The sequence below is a fragment of the Kogia breviceps genome, chromosome 3, assembly GCF_026419965.1.
Source record: "Kogia breviceps isolate mKogBre1 chromosome 3, mKogBre1 haplotype 1, whole genome shotgun sequence".
In the NCBI taxonomy this organism is placed as follows: domain Eukaryota; kingdom Metazoa; phylum Chordata; class Mammalia; order Artiodactyla; family Physeteridae; genus Kogia; species Kogia breviceps.
Genome location: NC_081312.1, coordinates 94,137,626 through 94,156,106, shown reverse-complemented (window position 1 = coordinate 94,156,106; position 18,481 = coordinate 94,137,626). Strand labels below are relative to the sequence as shown.

Here is an 18,481-nt window from a genome sequence, read left to right as displayed (position 1 = left end):
ATTATGACTATAAAAGGAAATATAGACATTCTCTCAGACTTTACAAGTATTATTCACATACATAATCATGTATTCATGCAAAATGATCACCACAATATTTTTATTAGAAGTGTCTTCCAGAGCAACTTACACAAAAAAGGCACTCACTGAATAAACGTTGCCTGGAAAAATCTCATTATCTGAAACCACATAAAAATTAAAAGAAAAAAAAGTAGACCTTAATTTAACTATGTAGGGACAGTCCCACATTCCCACAGTGGTCTGCATATGGTGGTCACAGCTTAAATAGTTGCTGAATGAATGCTGTTTGAAAATCAAATTATATGGAACCAAGTTTTTTAAAAACTCGATCCTGATTTAGCTATTGTGCAATATACTCAGTTTTACAGCAAGAAAATCATTTTTCTACCTTGTCAGCCAACTTGTATTCCAAGATATAACAGTAAAATGAGAGATTTACAAATATCAATTCAGGTCTGAAAATACTATTTTATTTTATACTTTTTTTTTGGCTGCATTGGGTCTTCGTTGCTGTGTGCAGGCTTTCTCTAGTTGCAGCAAGCAGGGGCTACTCTTCGATGCGGTGCACAGGCTTCTCATTGCAGTGGCTTCTCTTGTTGCAGAGCACAGGCTCTAGGTGCGCAGAGCACATGGGCTCAGTAGTTGCGGTGTGCAGGCTCTAAGGCATGTGGGCTTCAGTAGCTGTGGTGCACAGGCTCAGTAGTTGTGGCTCATGTGCTCTAGAGCATAGGCTCAGTAGTTGTGGCACACACGGGCTTAGCTGCTCCATGGCATGTGGGATACTCCTGGACCAGGGATGGAACTCACATCCCCTGCATTAGCAGGCGGACTCCCAACCACTGAGCCGCCTGTGAAGTCTCCTGAAAATATTATTTTAAATGATGTGTCTTAACCTTCTCCCAGTGCACAACATTAAAACAATAAGATCAGGGCTTCCCTGGTGGCGCAGTGGCTGAGAGTCCGCCTGCCGATGCAAGGGACACAGGTTTGTGCCCCGGTCCGGGAAGATTCCACATGCCGCGGAGTGGCTAGGCCTGTGAGCCATGGCCACCGAGCCTGTGCGTCCAGAGCCTGTGCTCCGCAACAGGAGAGGCAACAACAGTGAGAGGCCTGCGTACCACAAAAAAACAAAACAAAAACAAAACAATAAGATCAGCCTTGGGGTCCCAGGAGTCCCACATTTATATAACTATCATCATGTTGGCACTGAACTGACATCAGTCAAGCAAGTCTTGCTCTGGTGCAGCCAGTCAGCAATAAAAGGCTAAAGTTAATGTCTGACTTGTTACCATCCATAACTGATCTTGACTGTGTGATAAATTAGATTTTAGCAACTGATCAATTAACGCCACTATTGAGTCCACAGTGGACCGGATTTCAAATTCAAAATGTGCTGGCACTGACTATGCAAACTTACCAGAGTTGTAGTAGGAGCAGAAACAGTTGCTTTCAGATTATTCAGTTCCTGCTGGATTAATTTCTCTTCCTCCTGAAAAAATGAAAATATTTGAATGCATGAATAACCATCTTTTTAAACTGTAACAGTATTTTTAAAAGGAAAAATATAACGTAATATTTTCAATAAAAAAGAAACATTATTTTAAAGGAGACTTACAAAAATTATGCACTTAAGATTTGCCTACAGGCATTTCTCCAACCCTCAGGATCATTCCTGGAAAGAATAAATATTTTCATGCTAACTCACCATTCCTCTTTTCTTCACTCAGTTACTGTCCCCTTAAGGACGGGTTAGCAGAAAATGGTTTTTTAAAAAAATTAACAGTGGGGCTTCCCTGGTGGCGCAGTGGTTGAGAGTCCGCCTGCCGATGCAGGGGACACAGGTTTGTGCCCCGGTCTGGGAAGATCCCACATGCCGCGGAGCGGCTGGGCCCATGGGCCATGGCTGCTGAGCCTGCGCGTCCGGAGCCTGTGCTCCGCAACGGGAGAGGCCACAACAGTGAGAGGCCCGCGTACCGAAAAAAAAAAAAAAAAAAAAAAATTAACAGTGGAGAGAAAGTAGAAAAGCAATTCTTTATGTAGTGGCCCAGAATAAAGTTCTCACACCTTCTCCTTCTTCATGGAACACAGAAACAGGGCAAGAAGGCAGAAACAGAAATTGTTCTTTTTCCCTTAAACTTTATTCTTCTTCCCTATCCTTTTTTCCTTATTCTTTGCATCCTTTCCCTCACTTCCCATCTCTCTCTCACACACACACAATAAATACACTGATATGGTTACTTCTACTGTCTGCATTGTATTTCACCTCCTTAAGCACTTGAAAATTGGCCCCAATTTTAACGAATATCACGCTATGTTTAAATTACACACTGAATTAGCAGATGCCCATTAGGTGACTAACCAAGAACTAACAATGCTAGTGAAGTACTGCTACATTTAGATACCTTATGTACAGTTTCAAACTGTAGTTTAAAACCAAAAGTATTTTATTTCATTCAGCCACCTCATAAAAACAAGCAAAGGACAAAATTTTGAAACAAGCAATATCCAGTCTACAAATAATTGTTTTTTGTGATTTTTGAATGTGAAGCAGATCCTCCCCAGTACATCATCTTATTTCAGTTTTAAAAAGAACGTTTTTAAACCCTCAGAGCACTTTGAAGAAAAACCTTCTCTTTTTGTCTTTTGTTCTCTCCTGACACATATTTCATGGTATACTGCTTACAGCTGTCTTAAGCCCAAGATGAAGGACCAATTCCTTGGGAAAAGGAAATGTGTTTTACACTGTTTCTTTAGGGTCTAACACATAGTCTTTTCCACAAATATCTTTTGAACAGATTTAGATCTACCACATGATCTTTTTTTAAGATACAAAATCCTTGAAGCTTTGAAAAGTCTGTGGGAACTTAAAAACTTCCATTATAACTGCTCGTTTTCAAAGCCCATCTGAGGCAGAGACTTGCTCAGCAAATACTGCAGTTGGGGAGAATTACGCTTTTTCTTTGCCCAACCCGTAGGTCTAACCTAAGAACCTCAAGCTCCCAAACATACTGAACAACAGGTTTAAATGGCAGGATCTGTTCTAGTGTATGACATCTAGCAGTTGAAAGAACAGAGAGACAGAAAGAACCCGAGTGCGAAAGAAACTTTTTAGGAGAATAATGCTGACATTTCCATGGCACCTGGTAGTTTCACACGCTCGATGTCTCATCTAACTCTCGAAACAACCTATGAAATACGAATTGGTACTCTATTACGTCAACGTTCAAGAAACACACTGAGGCTCAAAGATTAAAAGATATCTGCCCCAGATAATAATGAGTCAGTCAGTGTCAGGGCCAACCACGGAAACCCGGCCTCCCAGCTATCAGTCCGGGCAGCAAAGTGACGCTTCCGGACAGACGCCAGGACCTGCAGACACACACGCCTCCCAGCCAGCCCCGGAGGCTCGCCACCGGACCGGAGCCTCCCAGAGAGGGGGCCTCCGCGAGGCGCCCCTGACCTCCCGGCCCGGAGAACACCTACGTGTTTGGAGGTGAGCGCGGTGATGCCGCGGACCAGGCCGCCTAGTCGGGAGGAGAAGGACGCCTTGGCGGCCGCGGGCCCGCTAACCGACTGGTTCTGCAAGAAGAGTCCCGGCAGCGCCGTCAGCGTCTTCTCCACAATGTCGCTCATCGCCACCGCCGCCACCCGCACTCCGGTCGCCGCCCGGCCTCATGCCCAAGCCCGGCCCCGCCGCCTTCCCGGCCTCCGTAGGCACTTCCTGTTTGTTTGAAAAAGAAATCTTTATTCGCGTCCCTCACGGACAAGCACAGTGTCGTTCTAGAGAGACGCCGCTGGAGGGCGCGAGAGTCCGCGAGCGAAAGACCGCGCGAAGTCTGCGTGGACGTGGTCCTCCTGTGGAGGAGCAGAAGGGCCGGACGCTCCCGGTTTCGATGGCAACTCCTGCGTCCCGAGCTTCTCTGGGTCCTCCTGAGGTAGCCGCTGCCGTCCGTCCCTCTTATACTTCGGCCGCAAAAGTCTCCCTTTCCCTTTGGCCGGCTCTGCGCTGCCCGAGACCGCACGGGGAGGTGGCCATTCCTGGCCCTCTCTCAGCAGCCTCTCACTGACTTGGGGGACCACCGGCCATCCGCCCACCTCCCTCGGCCGCGCTCGGAGGGGCGGAATAGATGCTGGGCCCCGGCGCCACGCGCGGCCCTGGCCCCGGCGGTGCCGGGGACCCTGGTGATGTTGAATGACGGCGCGGCTGTCCTGTGGACTCATCCTACTGGGTTCAGCGCCCACCGCGTACGGGGGACTCTTGGCCACTGTCTCTTCCCCTCCGCCCCACTTCTCCTGGGGTTTGGGTAGGCAGCCAGGAAGGGGAAGTGGTCGGTTGGCCACCCCCGCGCCCCCCAGACCCCCTGCTCCTGCCCAGCAGGTCGCAGCCCTATCCTCTCACTGCGCTCTGTTCTTTTCCATTCTAGAACTGATGGCAATTGCCACTACATAAATATGTATCTCCCTGTCTTATTCATTGCTGTCACCTCAGCTTCCATCTAGAACAGAATCTAGTGCAGTGCTTTTGAGAATGTGGTCTGGTGAGTTCTGAAGGAGACCCTAACAAAGGATCCAGGAAGTCAAAATTACATTCATAATATTACTTAAATGTTATTTGTTGTTTTCACTCTCATCCTCTCCAGAGCGTATAGAGTTTTCTAGAGGATAGAGGACTTACAACCTCTCAACTGACTGATGAAGTGTGTGCTTGAGTACTACTCTTGTATTTTATAGATTCGTCTAAGGTTTAGGGTATAAGTGCGTTTTCAGAGATTAACTCGGTTTGTCCTCAGTACTTCTAGTGTGTTCTTACAAGCTATCTTCATGATGAAATAAAAGTTCATATTTTAGGGCAAGACGAGAAATTTAGACATAAAATTTTTCTCCGCCCATTTGGGCCTCCTCTCTCGCCTCTAATGTTCATTGTGCATCTGCATCATGCGTTAACCAGACTTCCCCAATGGCAGAAGTATCTGCTCAGACGTAAAGATCAGTTTTTCTTCTTCTGGCACCAGCCATGTAACTCTTAGAAGATAACATTCCTTTCTCAATCCTGTAAGAGGTCACGATGCTCCACCACTCACTTTGTATGTGCAGACAACTTTGGTGAACTTTATGTACAATGCCAGTATATCATTTCCCTTAAAGATAGCAGGTGGTGCACAACAGGCTGGTCAGATAACCTGGGGAGATACTGGGCCACACCTAGTGGAAGTTCTTAGCTTAAATATTTACTTAGAACGTTACTTATATTCCACGTATTTATAAGATTATTGTTTTTTTGCATCACCAAATGTGTGGCTGAGCCTCAGATAAAATTAATGATGATTAGGTAATTTGAAACTATTGGTCAAATATATAGTCCTATAAGATCAAAGATCTTAATAGTGTAACTCCAAATATGGGAAGAAGCAACAAGAGGGAACCGTTTCCTGGACCGTAACAGACTAGTAAGACAGGCAGTACAGAGGCTTTTGATTACTGTTAACAGGGCCTAGTCCAGTAATAGCACAGTGAGGGTCATATCAATGAAATCCTTGCCTGACCTGGGAATGAGCATTCCTAGCACCATGGGACAAATTGGTCGTGAAATGACTCCCAAATCTTAGTTAAAAGTAAGACCAGGGCTTCCCTGGTGGCGCAGTGGTTGAGAGTCCACCTGCTGATGCAGGGGACACGGGTTCGTGCCTCGGTCCAGGAAGATCCCACATGCTGCGGAGTGGCTAGGCCTGTGAGCCACGGCCGCTGAGCCTGCGCGTCCGGAGCCTGTGCTCCGCAAAGGGAGAGACCGCAACAGGGAGAGGCCCGCGTACCGGGAAAAAAAAAAAAAAAAAAAAAAAAAAAAAGTAAGATCAAAAGAGAAGGGATTGTAAAATAAAGAATGTTACCTATCATCCAGTTATACAAAAATCAAGTCATTAGCCACTGTAGTTGCTGACCTACAATATACCCTAAAAAGAATTCAGCATGAGGCACTTTGTGCTCTGGAAAACTGACAGAACTGGCCCTCAGATAGATATTTTTAGGAGAAAATTTTATGAACCCAGCATCTTCTTATACTTAGAAAAGCACTAAAACCATTAACTAATATGTCTGTTCCTCGCAAATAGCAGTAACCTTCTACCGAGGTGGATGAATGCTTGATTGCACATACCCCTGTGCCAAAGTCACATATACTACTGGCCTCCCCCTCTACCTCTTCAGAACAGTTCTCAGAGCTCTCTGAGAGATTGTCTACCAGGTTGTAATCCTCAGTTGGCTCGAATAAAAATTTCCATTTCTCCCTAAGAAAGAATTTTGTTGACATTCATTTATACCTTATCTCTCCTCATTTAATCATCCAATAAATGGTATTTTGAAATCCCTAAATTCTCCTTGTGCCTATGTAGAAACACAAGAAAAAAGTTCATTTTGTTTACTTGTTTTGCAAGAATATTTTTAATTTATTGAAAACTTTTCTAAATATTTAAATTTTATCTAAAACTTATTTTTAGAATTTAATCTTTTATTCTAAAATAAAATTTTGTTTATAATTTTTTTAAAATTTTAGATTCTTTCATTGATTCACAAGAGGGAGATTAGAAGACTTGCTTTCTCAATCTCCCACATCTAAAGATGCTGACAAAGATGATACTGACATCAATATCAGAGGATTCTGACTCAGGTAAAGGGAATAATCAGGGTGAAACTGTAAATAAGAAAGGAAAATGTGACAAAAGCTTATTTATTTTCCTTGACGTTAGAGATGTTAATGATTTACCTTATTTTGTCTTATTCAACAGAATATTTTCAAGCACTATTATGGTGCCACGTAGGTTGAGGCATCATTTTGAGACCAATCATTCAGAGTTTAAAGAAAAGGGAATTGAATATTTAAAAAATGATAACCTCTTTAAAAGCCAAAGCTTTTTTGTTACCACTTTTCAAAGTAGAAATGAAAGACCAACTGAAGCATTTTACAGGTTAAATTATTTTATTGCACTGGCTGGAGAAGGGCATACAATGGCTGAGAGACTAATAAAGCCTGTACATTACTGAGTGAATGTCTGCTAGATGAAAAATCAGTCAAAGAAATCATGGCAGTGCTGTTTTCCAAAGATGCAGTAACTCACCAAATTAGAAATTCTGTTGCAAACATAAAGACTGAGTGAATATCCTATCTGCAGAATTCTACTGTCTTTAAGATGGACAAAAATTATATAATTGTAGATGTAGCTAGTCTTGTTGCTTTGCTTGTATCTGTCAGGTGGCAGCTAATACTTGAAGATCTATATAAATGCCTGGCAATAAACTAAAGTGATGCTGAAATAAAACATTGTACAATTTTTTTTATCTCATAGTTTATTCTGGAACAACTGTGCTGATATTTGCACTAATTGTATAAAAGCAATACTGGGCAAAACTGCTGGCAGCTTGGCACAAGTCAAGGCAGAAGCTCCCAACTGTACTCTTCACCACTGACACATTTAAAAAAAAAAAAGCCAGTTTCAGAAAAGAATATCTTTAATGAAGCAGTAAGAATTTTAAATTTTATTAAATATCAACCCTTGAGTACATTTCTTTTAAATACTGTGTGTGACAAAATGGAGAGTACACATAAATCAGTTCTCACATGTAACCAAGGTTTCTCAAGAAAAAGCACTGGTGCGGTTTGACTTGAAAGCTGAACCAGCCACTTTTCTAAATGGAATACAATTTTAATTGAAATAATGATTAACAAACAATGGCTTTCTTGAAAAAGAGCAGTGTGTCTGTCGCCTCAAGAAAAATAACTGACAGTATTCATTACCACTAATAAAATTCAAACTTTCAAGAGTAAATTGGAATTTTGAAAAATGTGTATCTGCTACCAGGAGTCTGATAATCTCTAATGTGTAAGAACTGTTCTGACAAATCAGTGGTGATATTAATGAATGTTATTTTTTGATTGTATATGATTAAAAGTGTCAGTATTCAGAAGATCTGTATAACTCAGTGAAACAATATTTTCCAAATGATCAATGCATGATGTTATAATATTATGCATGGACTGAAGATCTATTTAAAATTAATATAGACCAGTGATTTTAATGTAACCCTATACAAAAAGTTCACTGATATATTTTGAAATTGCAACAAACCTTTAAGAAACTACTGCTTGTTGAGTTTTGGTATGGTATCAAAGAAGAATATACACAATTATTTGAAAAGGCTATTAAAATACTCTTTTTCCCTGAACTACATATCTGTGTGAGACCAGGTTTTATTCATAAACTTCAAACAACATACCAACCTGTGGTAGGCTGATACTGTCTCCCAAGGATATGGTCATATCCTAATCTTTGGACTTTGTGAATGTTATATAGTAAAAGTTGCACAGAAGTGATTAAGTTAAGGATCTTGCAATAAAGAAGTTATCCTGGATTATCCCAGTGGGCCCTAAGTGCCATCATAAGTGTTATTATAAGAGAGAGGCAGGGCTTCTCTGGTGGTGCAGTGGTTGAGAGTCTGCCTGCCAATGCAAGGGACACGGGTTCGAGCCCTGGCCCGGAAAGATCCCACATGCCGTGGAACAACTAAGCCCGTGCACCACAACTGCTGAGCCTGAGCTCTAGAGCCCGCAAGCCACAGCTACTGAGCCCACGTGCCACAACTACTGAAGCCTGTGTGCCTGGAGTCCATGCTCTGCAACAAGAGAAGCCAGCATAATGAGAAGCCCCTGCACCACAACAAAGAGTAGCCCGCACTCACCACAACTAGAGAAAGCCTGCGTGCAGCAACGAAGACCCAACGCAGCCCAAAAATAAATAAATAAATAAATTTATAGAAAAAAGAGGAGAAATTGATGTAAAGACAGAGGCAGAGATTGGAACAAGTAGTCACAAATAATACCAGCAGCTACCAGAAGCTGGAAGAGGCAGGAATGAGTTTTCCTCTCGAGCTTCCAGTGGGAGTGCTTCCCTGAGCACACCTTGATTTCTGCCCAGTGAGACTGATGTTGAACTGGACTCCAAAACTATAAGGGATTATATTTCTGTTGTTTTGAGCCACCAAGGTAATTTGTTACAGCAGCCCCAGGAAACTATTGCAAACCCCAAAGTGATAGATTAAATGCAGAACCAAGCATAAGAGATTCCAGCTGTCTTATATTAAGCCTAACACAAAGAGATTTGCAGATTTGTAAAACAATGCTACTTCTCTCACTTTTTTCATTTTGAATATATAGTTTTTTATTTTTTTATGTTGTTAACATGTAATAGGTTTACTTTTGCTATTTTAAAATCAATAGCTTAGATTTTTCTCAGTTTTACTTTGTTAATTCAGTAAATATCTATAGATATAACCCATGTAAACAAAAGCTTTGGGGGGCCCTCAATAATTTTTAAGCATATAGAAGGGTCCTAAAACCAAAATGTTTGAAAACTGCTTATCTAGTACATAGTAGGTGCTCAATTATTTGTTGAAATAATCATTATATTTATAATTCAGTGACAACAATCAATATATGAGTATAGGCCAGTGAACAGCAAGAGTTTAGGGGTAGGGTGATGGTTGCAAGGGAAGAAGACAAAAGAGTTCTCAGAAAAAGAAATTGCGGGGGGAAGACAAAATTATCTCCAACTGACCAGGTTATGAAGGAATTATTGCTGAAACGACAACCAGAGCTTCCTACCCTGTGGCCCAGGCACAAAGATTGAATACCCACCAATTCCTACTGTTCCTCCTCTAGCTTTCACCTCCCGAAACTAAATATTGAAAGTAGAGCTAAGAAACAAATGTTGAAAGCCCAGCAGTGAAATGCCTATTAGGAGAAGCTACAGAACTATATGGCAGGCCCTGCTAAGATTTAGAATTAAAAGATGTGGAAACTGAAAGAATATTTAGAGTTCATCTATACATCCAATCAGCTAATTTTGTAGAAAAGGATACTGATACTTAGATTTTGGAAGCCACTTGACCAAGGTCACACAACCTTAGGGGTAGAACTGAAATTACAGCCCTAAATCTAGATTCTGAGCCTGGAACATTTCACCTGTACTTTCATGGTATTGACAATAAAGAGGTTGTCTGTGGCTTCCTGTTCTGAGAGTCTGGCCCCAAGTCCTACCCTAAAATGTAGCGGATATGGATGTTCTTTTTTAAGCTTGTAAATTTAGACTGTATATTTTTTCTGTAAATATGGGCTCTTCTTTCTCCTTTTCCCATCTCTACCTCTGTCCCAGGTAATTTCACTCAGAATGACATACTGTCACAGGAATTGAACCTATTAAACCCTCAAGAACTGGATTTCCTCTGTCTCTTCTTCCAGTCAGGGAGGAAGGTGGCTCTCACTGAGCTGAAAATAGGGCAGAGAAGTGACTCAGTACATTTTAAGAAGGTGCAGTGGTCCTAGGACAGTAGGGGGCAAACTAGTTTATTCCCCTACAGGAACAAACAGGGCTGTCTAAGCAGGGGTGTCTCACCTGAAAATACATACAGATGTGTGAAGGGGTGGTAAGTATTTTTCTCTAGTACATTTCCTCAGCTTCCTTTTTTAAAACTTGTATTTCGAATAGATGTTAAATTCAGTTTATTCAAAATTCAAAATGTACAAAAAGTTATACTCAGAAAAGTCTTCCTCCCTTCCCATTCCCCAGCCATCCACTTCCCTTCAGTAGAAACAACTGCTGTGATCTATTTCTTCAGAAATATTTTATACATAAACATTAGCTTTCACTTTGAAAGCCTTAGATTCCACCCCTGTGCCCACAGAGAATTCAGCCCACTTATTTTCAGAGTTTATCTCTAGGGAATCATTCCTTCATCTAACATTTTTCCAAAAATTCCTGCCCTCAGTTGATGGGACTGTTGAAGACAGACAACAGTTGTTCAAGCTCTCTTACTCAAAGGTTTCCATGCTGTCCCAGGAATGTGCATGGGAACCACCTGATAGAGGAATTACAGGACACACACATACCTGTGGCCCCAGTTCTCACCTTCTATCCTTGGCCAGACTCTCACCTAGGCTCTAAGTCATCCATCCCATTCCCAACCCCCTCAACTTCTAAACTCCATTTAGCTTTCTTCAACCCCTTGCTCTTTGCATTTATCATTTGGCAGTGTTTTCCCTGCAAATCCCTTGTCAGCTCTCACTAATAATTCTGATTTCCCACTCAAGCTAAATTGCCTCCATTTACCCCTGATAACATGCTTAAAACATCCCCCCATTGCTCCACTTCCCCTGCCATCTTGCTTTACTATCTCATCTTTGTCCTGGATTATTATAAAAATCTTCTAATTAGTCACCCACCACCACCAATTTCTTCTCTTTTCAGCTAATCCTTCAGAGAATGTTCTATTTCAGAATTGATCATATTATTCTCAGTTCAAAGTAGTCTGATGGATAAACTGCAAACTCCTTATTGGGGAATCTAGACCTTGATAACTCTCCCATTGCCCACCTCTCTAGCCTCTTTTCCTGCAAGGCTTACGTTAGCATTTTTTGTTGTTGTTTTAGGGATATTGAGCTGTGGATAGTTCCATGAACATGCCGCACTTTTAACTCCTCATGTTTTTGCACATGCTGACTGTTTGGAATATCCTTCTACTCTTTACTTAACTGGAAAATTGCTATTTACCCTTTAAAACAGAACTCAGACATCACTTCCTCTATGAAGCCTTCCCTGCCCCATGTTTGTACCTTATACAACCTCTACTAAAATTGAATTGAAATGATCTATTTTTATGCCTCTCCCCTATTAGAACTGAACCCTCAGGGATAGAGAGCATGTTTTTATTATTCTCAGTTCTAGAACAGAATCTGTATCTATCATCATGGAAAGATATTCATGGTACATTGATATAACACCAAAAATATAGTAAACAAAAATATTTATTAAACATAACAAAAGACAATAAAAGAGGAACAGAAAAAAAACATGGTACATAGAGAACAAATAGCAAAATGGCAGACATGAATCCAGCCATATGCATAATTATATTGAATCTGAATGAGCTACTTCCTCATTCTGTTAATGTGGTATAGTACATTGACTGATCTTTGTATGTTGAATCATTCTTACATTCCAAAAAGAAATCCCACTTGGTCATGGTGTATAGTCTTTTTAATGTGCTATTGAACTCTGTTTGTTAGTATTTTGTTGAAGGTGTTTACATCAGTATTCATAAGGGATATTGATATATACTTTTTTTTTCTTGTAGTGTCTTTCTCTGACTTAGGTATCAGGGAGGAATTTGAAGAGGATTGGTATTCATTCTTTTTTAAGTGTTTAGTAGATTTACCAATGAAACCATCTGGTCCTGCGCTTTTCTTTGTTGGGGGGTTTTTGATTACTGATTCAATCTCCTTACTAATTATGAGTGTTCAGATTTTCTGTTTCTTCATGATTCAGTCTTTGTAGGTTGTGTGTTGCTAGGAATTTATTCATTTCTTCTGGGTTATCCAAATTGTCGGCTCACATCAGTTCATAGTATTCTCTTATAAGCCTTTTCATTTCTGTGGTATCAGTTGTAATGTCCCCTCTTTCATTTCTGATTTTAGTTATTTGTCAGTTTTGTTGATCATTTGAAAGACTAAATTTGGTTTCATTGATTTTTCTGTTGTTTATCTGTTCTCCATTGCATTTATCTCTGCTCAAATCTTTATTGTTTCCTTCTGTTAGCTTTGGGTTTAGATTTTTCTTCTTTTTTAGTTGCTTAATGTGTACAGTTATGTTATTGATTTGAAATTCTTTTTCTTTTTTAATGTATATGTTTACAGTTTTCCTTTTAGCACTATTTTTCTGCACCCCATAAGTTTTGTATGTTGTCTTTTTGTTTCCATTCATCTCAAGGTATTTTTAAATTTCCTTGTATTTTCTTCTTTGACCTATTGGTTAAGAGTATGTTGTTTAATTTCCATACATTTCCAGTTTTCCTTCTGTTTTTGATTTATACTTTCATTCCATTGTGGTTAGAAAAGATACCTTGCATGCATTTATGATTTCAGCCTTTTAAAATGTATTAAGATTTGTGTTGTAGCTTAACATATACTCTATCCTAGAGACTAGTCCATCTGCACTTGAGAAGAATGTGTATTCTGCTGTTGTTGGGTACAGTGTTCTATATATGTCTGTTAGTTCTAATTGGTATATAGGGTTGTTCAAGGCCTATATTTCATTATAAATCTTCTGTCTGTTTTTTTAATGCACTATTGAAAGTGGATATTGAAATCTTCATCTATTATTGTAGCACTGTATTTCTCTTTTCAATTTTGTCAGTTTTTCTTTCTGTTAATAGATAGGACATATAAGTGAATGGATACATATTCCATGTTCATGGATTGGAAAGAATCAATATTGTTATTATTGCAATTCTCCTCAAATTGATCTATAGACTGTATGCAAAATCTTAGCAGCCTTTCTGGCAGAAGCAGACAAGTTGATCCTAAATTTTATATAGAATATCCAAAACAATTTTGAAAAAGAATAACAAAGCTGGATGACTTACAATAGCCAGTTTCAAAACTTACTGTAAACCTACAGTAATCAAGACAGTGTGGTATTAGCATAAAGATAGTCATATATATTAATGGAACATTATTGAGAGTCAGGAATAAATTCTTACATTTGTGGTCAATTGATTTTCTTTCTTTCTTTCTTTCTTTCTGGCTGCATTGGTCTTTGTTGCTGATCAGGCTTTCACTAGTTGCAGCGAGTGGGGTCTACTTTTCATTGTGGTGCGCGGGCTTCTCATTGCAGTGGCTTCTCTTGTTGCAGAGCATGGGCTCTAGGTGCACGGGCTTCAGTAGTTTTGGCACACTGGCTCAGTAGTTGTGGCTCGCAGGCTCTAGAGCACAGGCTCAGTAGTTGTGGCACATGGGCTTAGTTGCTCCATGGCATGTGGTATCTTCCCAGACCAGGCATCAAAGCTGTGTCCCCCGCATTGGCAGGCAGCCTCTTAACCACTGCAGCACCAGGGACGTCCCCATCAATTGATTTTCAATGAAGTAGCCAAAACGGTTCAATAGAGAAGGGACCATCTTTTCAGCAAATGATGCTGGGACAATTTGATACCCATATGCAAAAAAAAAGTTAACTTAGGAGAAGATGGTGGAAGAGTAAGACTCGGGGATCACCTTCCTCCTCACAGATATATCAGAAATACATTTACATGTGGAACTTCTCCTATAGAACACCCACCAAACACTGGCAGAAGACCTCAGACCTCCCAAAAGCCGTGTGGATTAAAGGCTCTTGGCACTCCAGCCAGGTGTCAAGGCGGTGTCTCTGAGGTGGGAGAACCAACCTCAGGACACTGGTCCACAAGAGACCTCTCAGCTCCACGCAATATCAAACGGCGAAAATCTCCCAGAGATCTCCATCTCAACACCAAGACCCAGCTTCACTCAAGGACCAGCAACGAACAGTGCTGGACACCCTATGCCCAACAAAGAGCAAGACAGGTCTACAGCCCCATCCATTACCAGAGAGGCTGCCTGAAATCATAATAAGGCTACCAATATCCCCAAACACACCACAAGACCTGGACCTGCCCACCAGAAAGACAAGATCCAGCCTCATCCACCAGAACAGAGGCACTAGTCCCCCCAACCAGGAAACCTGCTCAACCCACTGAACCAACCTCAGCCACTGGGGACAGCCACCAAAAACAGAGGGAACTACGAACCTGCAGCCTGCAAAAAGGAGACCCCAAACACAGTAAGATAAGCAAAATGAGAAGACAGAAAAACACACAGCAGATGAAGGAGCAAGATAAAAACACACCAGACCTAACAAATGAAGAGGTAATAGCCAGTCTACCTGAAAAAGAATTCAGAATAATGATAGTAAAGATGATTCAAAATCTTGGAAATAGAATAGACAAATTGCAAGAAACAGTTAACAAGGACCTAGAAGAAATAAAGAGGAAGCAAGCAACGATGAGCAACACAATAAATGAAATGAAAAATACTCTAGATGGGATCAATAGCAGAATAACTGAGGCAGAAGGACGGATAAGTGACCTGGAAGATAAAATAGTGGAAATAACTACTGCAGAGCAGAAGAAAGAAGAAAGAATGAAAAGAACTGAGGACAGTCTCAGAGACCTCTGGGACAACATTAAACGCACCAACATTCGAATCATAGGGGTCCCAGAAGAAGAAGAGAAAAAGAAAGGGATGGAGAAAATATTTGAAGAGATTATAGTTGAAAACTTCCCTAATATAGGAAAGGAAATAGTCAATCAAGTCCAGGAAACACAGAGAGTCCCATACAGGATAAACCCAAGAATAAACACGCCAAGACACATAATAATCAAACTGTCAAAAATTAAATACAAAGAAAACATATTAAAAGCAGCAAGGGAAAAACAACAAATAACACACAAGGGAATCCCCATAAGGTTAACAGCTGATCTTTCAGCAGAAACTCTACAAGCCAGAAGGGAGTGGCAGGACATATTTAAAGTGATGAAGGAAGAAAACCTACAACCAAGATTACTCTATCCAGCAAGGATCTCATTCAGATTTGATGGAGAAATTAAAACCTTTAGAGACAAGCAAAAGCTGAGAGAGTTCAGCAACACCAAACCAGCTTTACAACAAATGCTAAAGGAACTTCTCTAAGCAAGAAACACAAGAGAAGGAAAAGACCTACAAGAACAACCTGAAACAATTAAGTGAATAGTAATAGGAACACACATATCAATAATTACCTTAAATGTAAATGGATTAAATGCTCCCACCAAAAGACACAGACTGGCTGAATGGATACAAAAACAGGACCCATATATATGCTGTCTACAAGAGACCCACTTCAGACCTAGGGACACTTACAGACTGAAAGTGAGGGGTTGGAAAAAGATATTCCATGCAAATGGAAATCAGAAGAAAGCTGGAGTAGCAATTCTCATATCAGACAAAATAGACTTTAAAATAAAAACTATTACAAGAGACAAAGAAGGACACTACATAATGATCAAGGGATCGATCCATGAAGAAGATATAACAATTGTAAATATTTATGCACCCAATATAGGAGCACCTCAATACATAAGGCAAATCCTAACAGCCATAAAAGGGGATACCGACAGTAACACAATCATAGTAGGGGACTTTAACACCCCACTGTCACCAATGGACAGATCATCCAAAATGAAAATAAATAAGGAAACACAAGCTTTAAATGATACATTATACAACGTGGATTTACTTGATATTTATAGGACATTCCATCCAAAAAAACAGAATACACATTTTTCTCAAGTGCTCATTCTCCAGGATAGATCATATCTTGGGTCACAAATCTAGCCTTGGCAAATTTAAGAAAATTGAAATCGTATGAAGTATCTTTTCCAACCACAACGCTATGAGACTAGATATCAATTACAGGAAAAGATCTGTAAAAAATACAAACACATGGAGGCTAAACGATACACTACTTAATAACGAAGTGATCACTGAAGAAATCAAAGAGGAAATCAAAAAGTACTTAGAAACAAATGACAGTGGAGACACGACGACCCAAAACTTATGGGATACAGCAAAAGCAGTTCTAAGAGGGAAGTTTATAGCAATACAATCATACCTTAAGAAACAGGAAACATCTCGAATAAACAACCTAACTTTGCACCTAAAGCAATTAGAGAAGGAAGAACAAAAAACCCCCAAATTTAGCAGAAGGAAAGAAATCATAAAGATCAGATCAGAAATAAATGAAAAAGAAATGAAGGAAACAATAGCAAAGATCAATAAAAGTAAAAGCTGGTTCTTTGAGAAGATAAATAAAATTGATAAACCATTAGCCAGACTCATCAAGAAAAAAAGGGAGAAGACTCAAATCAATAGAATTAGAAATGAAAAAGGAGATGTAACAACTGACACTGCAGAAATATAAAAGATTATTAGAGATGACTACAAGCAACTGTATGCCAATAAAATGGACAACCTAGAAGAAATGGACAAATTCTTAGAAATGCACAAGGTGCCGAGTCTGAACCAGGAAGAAATAGAAAATATGAACAGACCAATCACAAGCACTGAAATTGAAACTGTGATTAAAAATCTTCCAACAAACAAAAGCCCAGAACCAGATGGCTTCACAGGCGAATTCTATCAAACATTTAGAGAAGAGCTAACACCTATCCTTCTCAAACTCTTCCAAAAGATAGCAGAGGGAGGAACACTCCCAAACTCATTCTGTGAGGCCACCATCACCCTGATACCAAAACCAGACAAAGACGTCACAAAGAAAGAAAACTACAGGCCAATGTCACTGATGAACATAGATGCAAAAATCTCAACAAAATACCAGCAAACAGAATGCAACAGCACATTAAAAGGATCATACACCATGATCAAGTGGAGTTTATTCCAGGAATGCAAGGATTCTTCAATATACGCAAATCAATCAACGTGATACACCATATCAACAAACTGAAGGAGGAAAACCATATGATCATCTCAATAGATGCAGAGAAAGCTTTTGACAAAATTCAACACCCATTTATGATAAAAACCCTGCAGAAAGTAGGCATAGAGGGAACTTTCCTCAACATAATTAAGGCCATATATGACAAACCCACAGCCAGCATTGTTCTCAATGGTGAAAAACTGAAACCATTTCCACTAAGATCAGGAACAAGACAAGGTTGCCCACTCTCACCACTCTTATTCAACCTAGTTTTGGAAGTTCTAGCCACAGCAATCAGAGAACATAAAGAAATAAAAGGAATCCAAATAGGAAAAGAAGAAGTAAAGCTGTCACTGTTTGCAGATGACATGACATAGAGAATACTAAGGATGCTACCAGAAAACTACTAGAACTAATCAATGAATTTGGTAAAGTAGCAGGATACAAAATTAATGCACAGAAATCTCTGGCATTCTTATACACTAATGATGAAAAATCTGAGAGGGAAATTAAGAAAACACTCCCATTTACCATTGCAACAAAAAGCATAAAATATCTAGGAATAAACCTACCTAAGGAGACAAAAGACTTGTATGCAGAAAACTATAAGACACTGATGAAAGAAATTAAAGATGATACAAATAGGTGGAGAAATATACCATGTTCTTGGATGGGAAGAATCAACATTGTGAAAATGACTCTATTACCCAAAGCAATCTACAGATTCAATGCAATCCCTATCAAATTACCACTGGCATTTTTTACAGAACTAGAACAAAAAATTTCACAATTTGTATGGAAACACAAAAGACCCCGAATAGCCAAAGCAATCTTGAGAACGAAAAATGGAGCTGGAGGAATCAGGCTCCCTGACTTCAGACTATACTACAAGGCCACAGTAATCAAGACAGTAAGGTACTGGCACAAAAACAGAAATATAGATCAATGGAACAGGTTAGAAAGCCCAGAGATAAACCCACACACATATGGTCACCTTGTCTTTGATAAAGGAGGGAAGGATATACAGTGGAGAAAAGACAGCCTCTTCAATAAGTGGTGCTGGGAAAACTGGACAGCTACCTGTAAAAGTA

The 18,481-nt window shown here is 40.0% G+C and overlaps 1 protein-coding gene and 1 long non-coding RNA gene across 6 annotated transcripts in view; one reads left to right on the top strand and one right to left on the bottom strand.

Moving 5' to 3' along the window:
* Positions 1 to 3,752, bottom strand: part of AP4E1 (adaptor related protein complex 4 subunit epsilon 1) — a 94,455-nt gene extending 90,703 nt beyond the window's left edge. For 4 of the 5 annotated variants that reach the window (XM_067029243.1, XM_067029244.1, XM_059057886.2 and 1 more), the window contains exons 1-2: positions 3,505 to 3,752; positions 1,439 to 1,510 (exon numbers count right to left, since the gene is read on the bottom strand). In XM_067029243.1, the coding sequence (XP_066885344.1) occupies positions 1,439 to 1,510; positions 3,505 to 3,654 (222 nt within the window). In that variant the 5' untranslated portion in view covers positions 3,655 to 3,752. The remainder of the gene's footprint in view (positions 1 to 1,438; positions 1,511 to 3,504) is intronic. The other variant, XM_067029245.1, reaches the window with a different exon arrangement.
* LOC136793823 (uncharacterized) overlaps positions 3,363 to 18,481 on the top strand; it is a 71,423-nt gene continuing 56,304 nt past the window's right edge. The window contains exons 1-2 of the long non-coding RNA XR_010839696.1: positions 3,363 to 3,956; positions 6,569 to 6,682. This is a non-coding gene — a long non-coding RNA (uncharacterized lncRNA). The remainder of the gene's footprint in view (positions 3,957 to 6,568; positions 6,683 to 18,481) is intronic.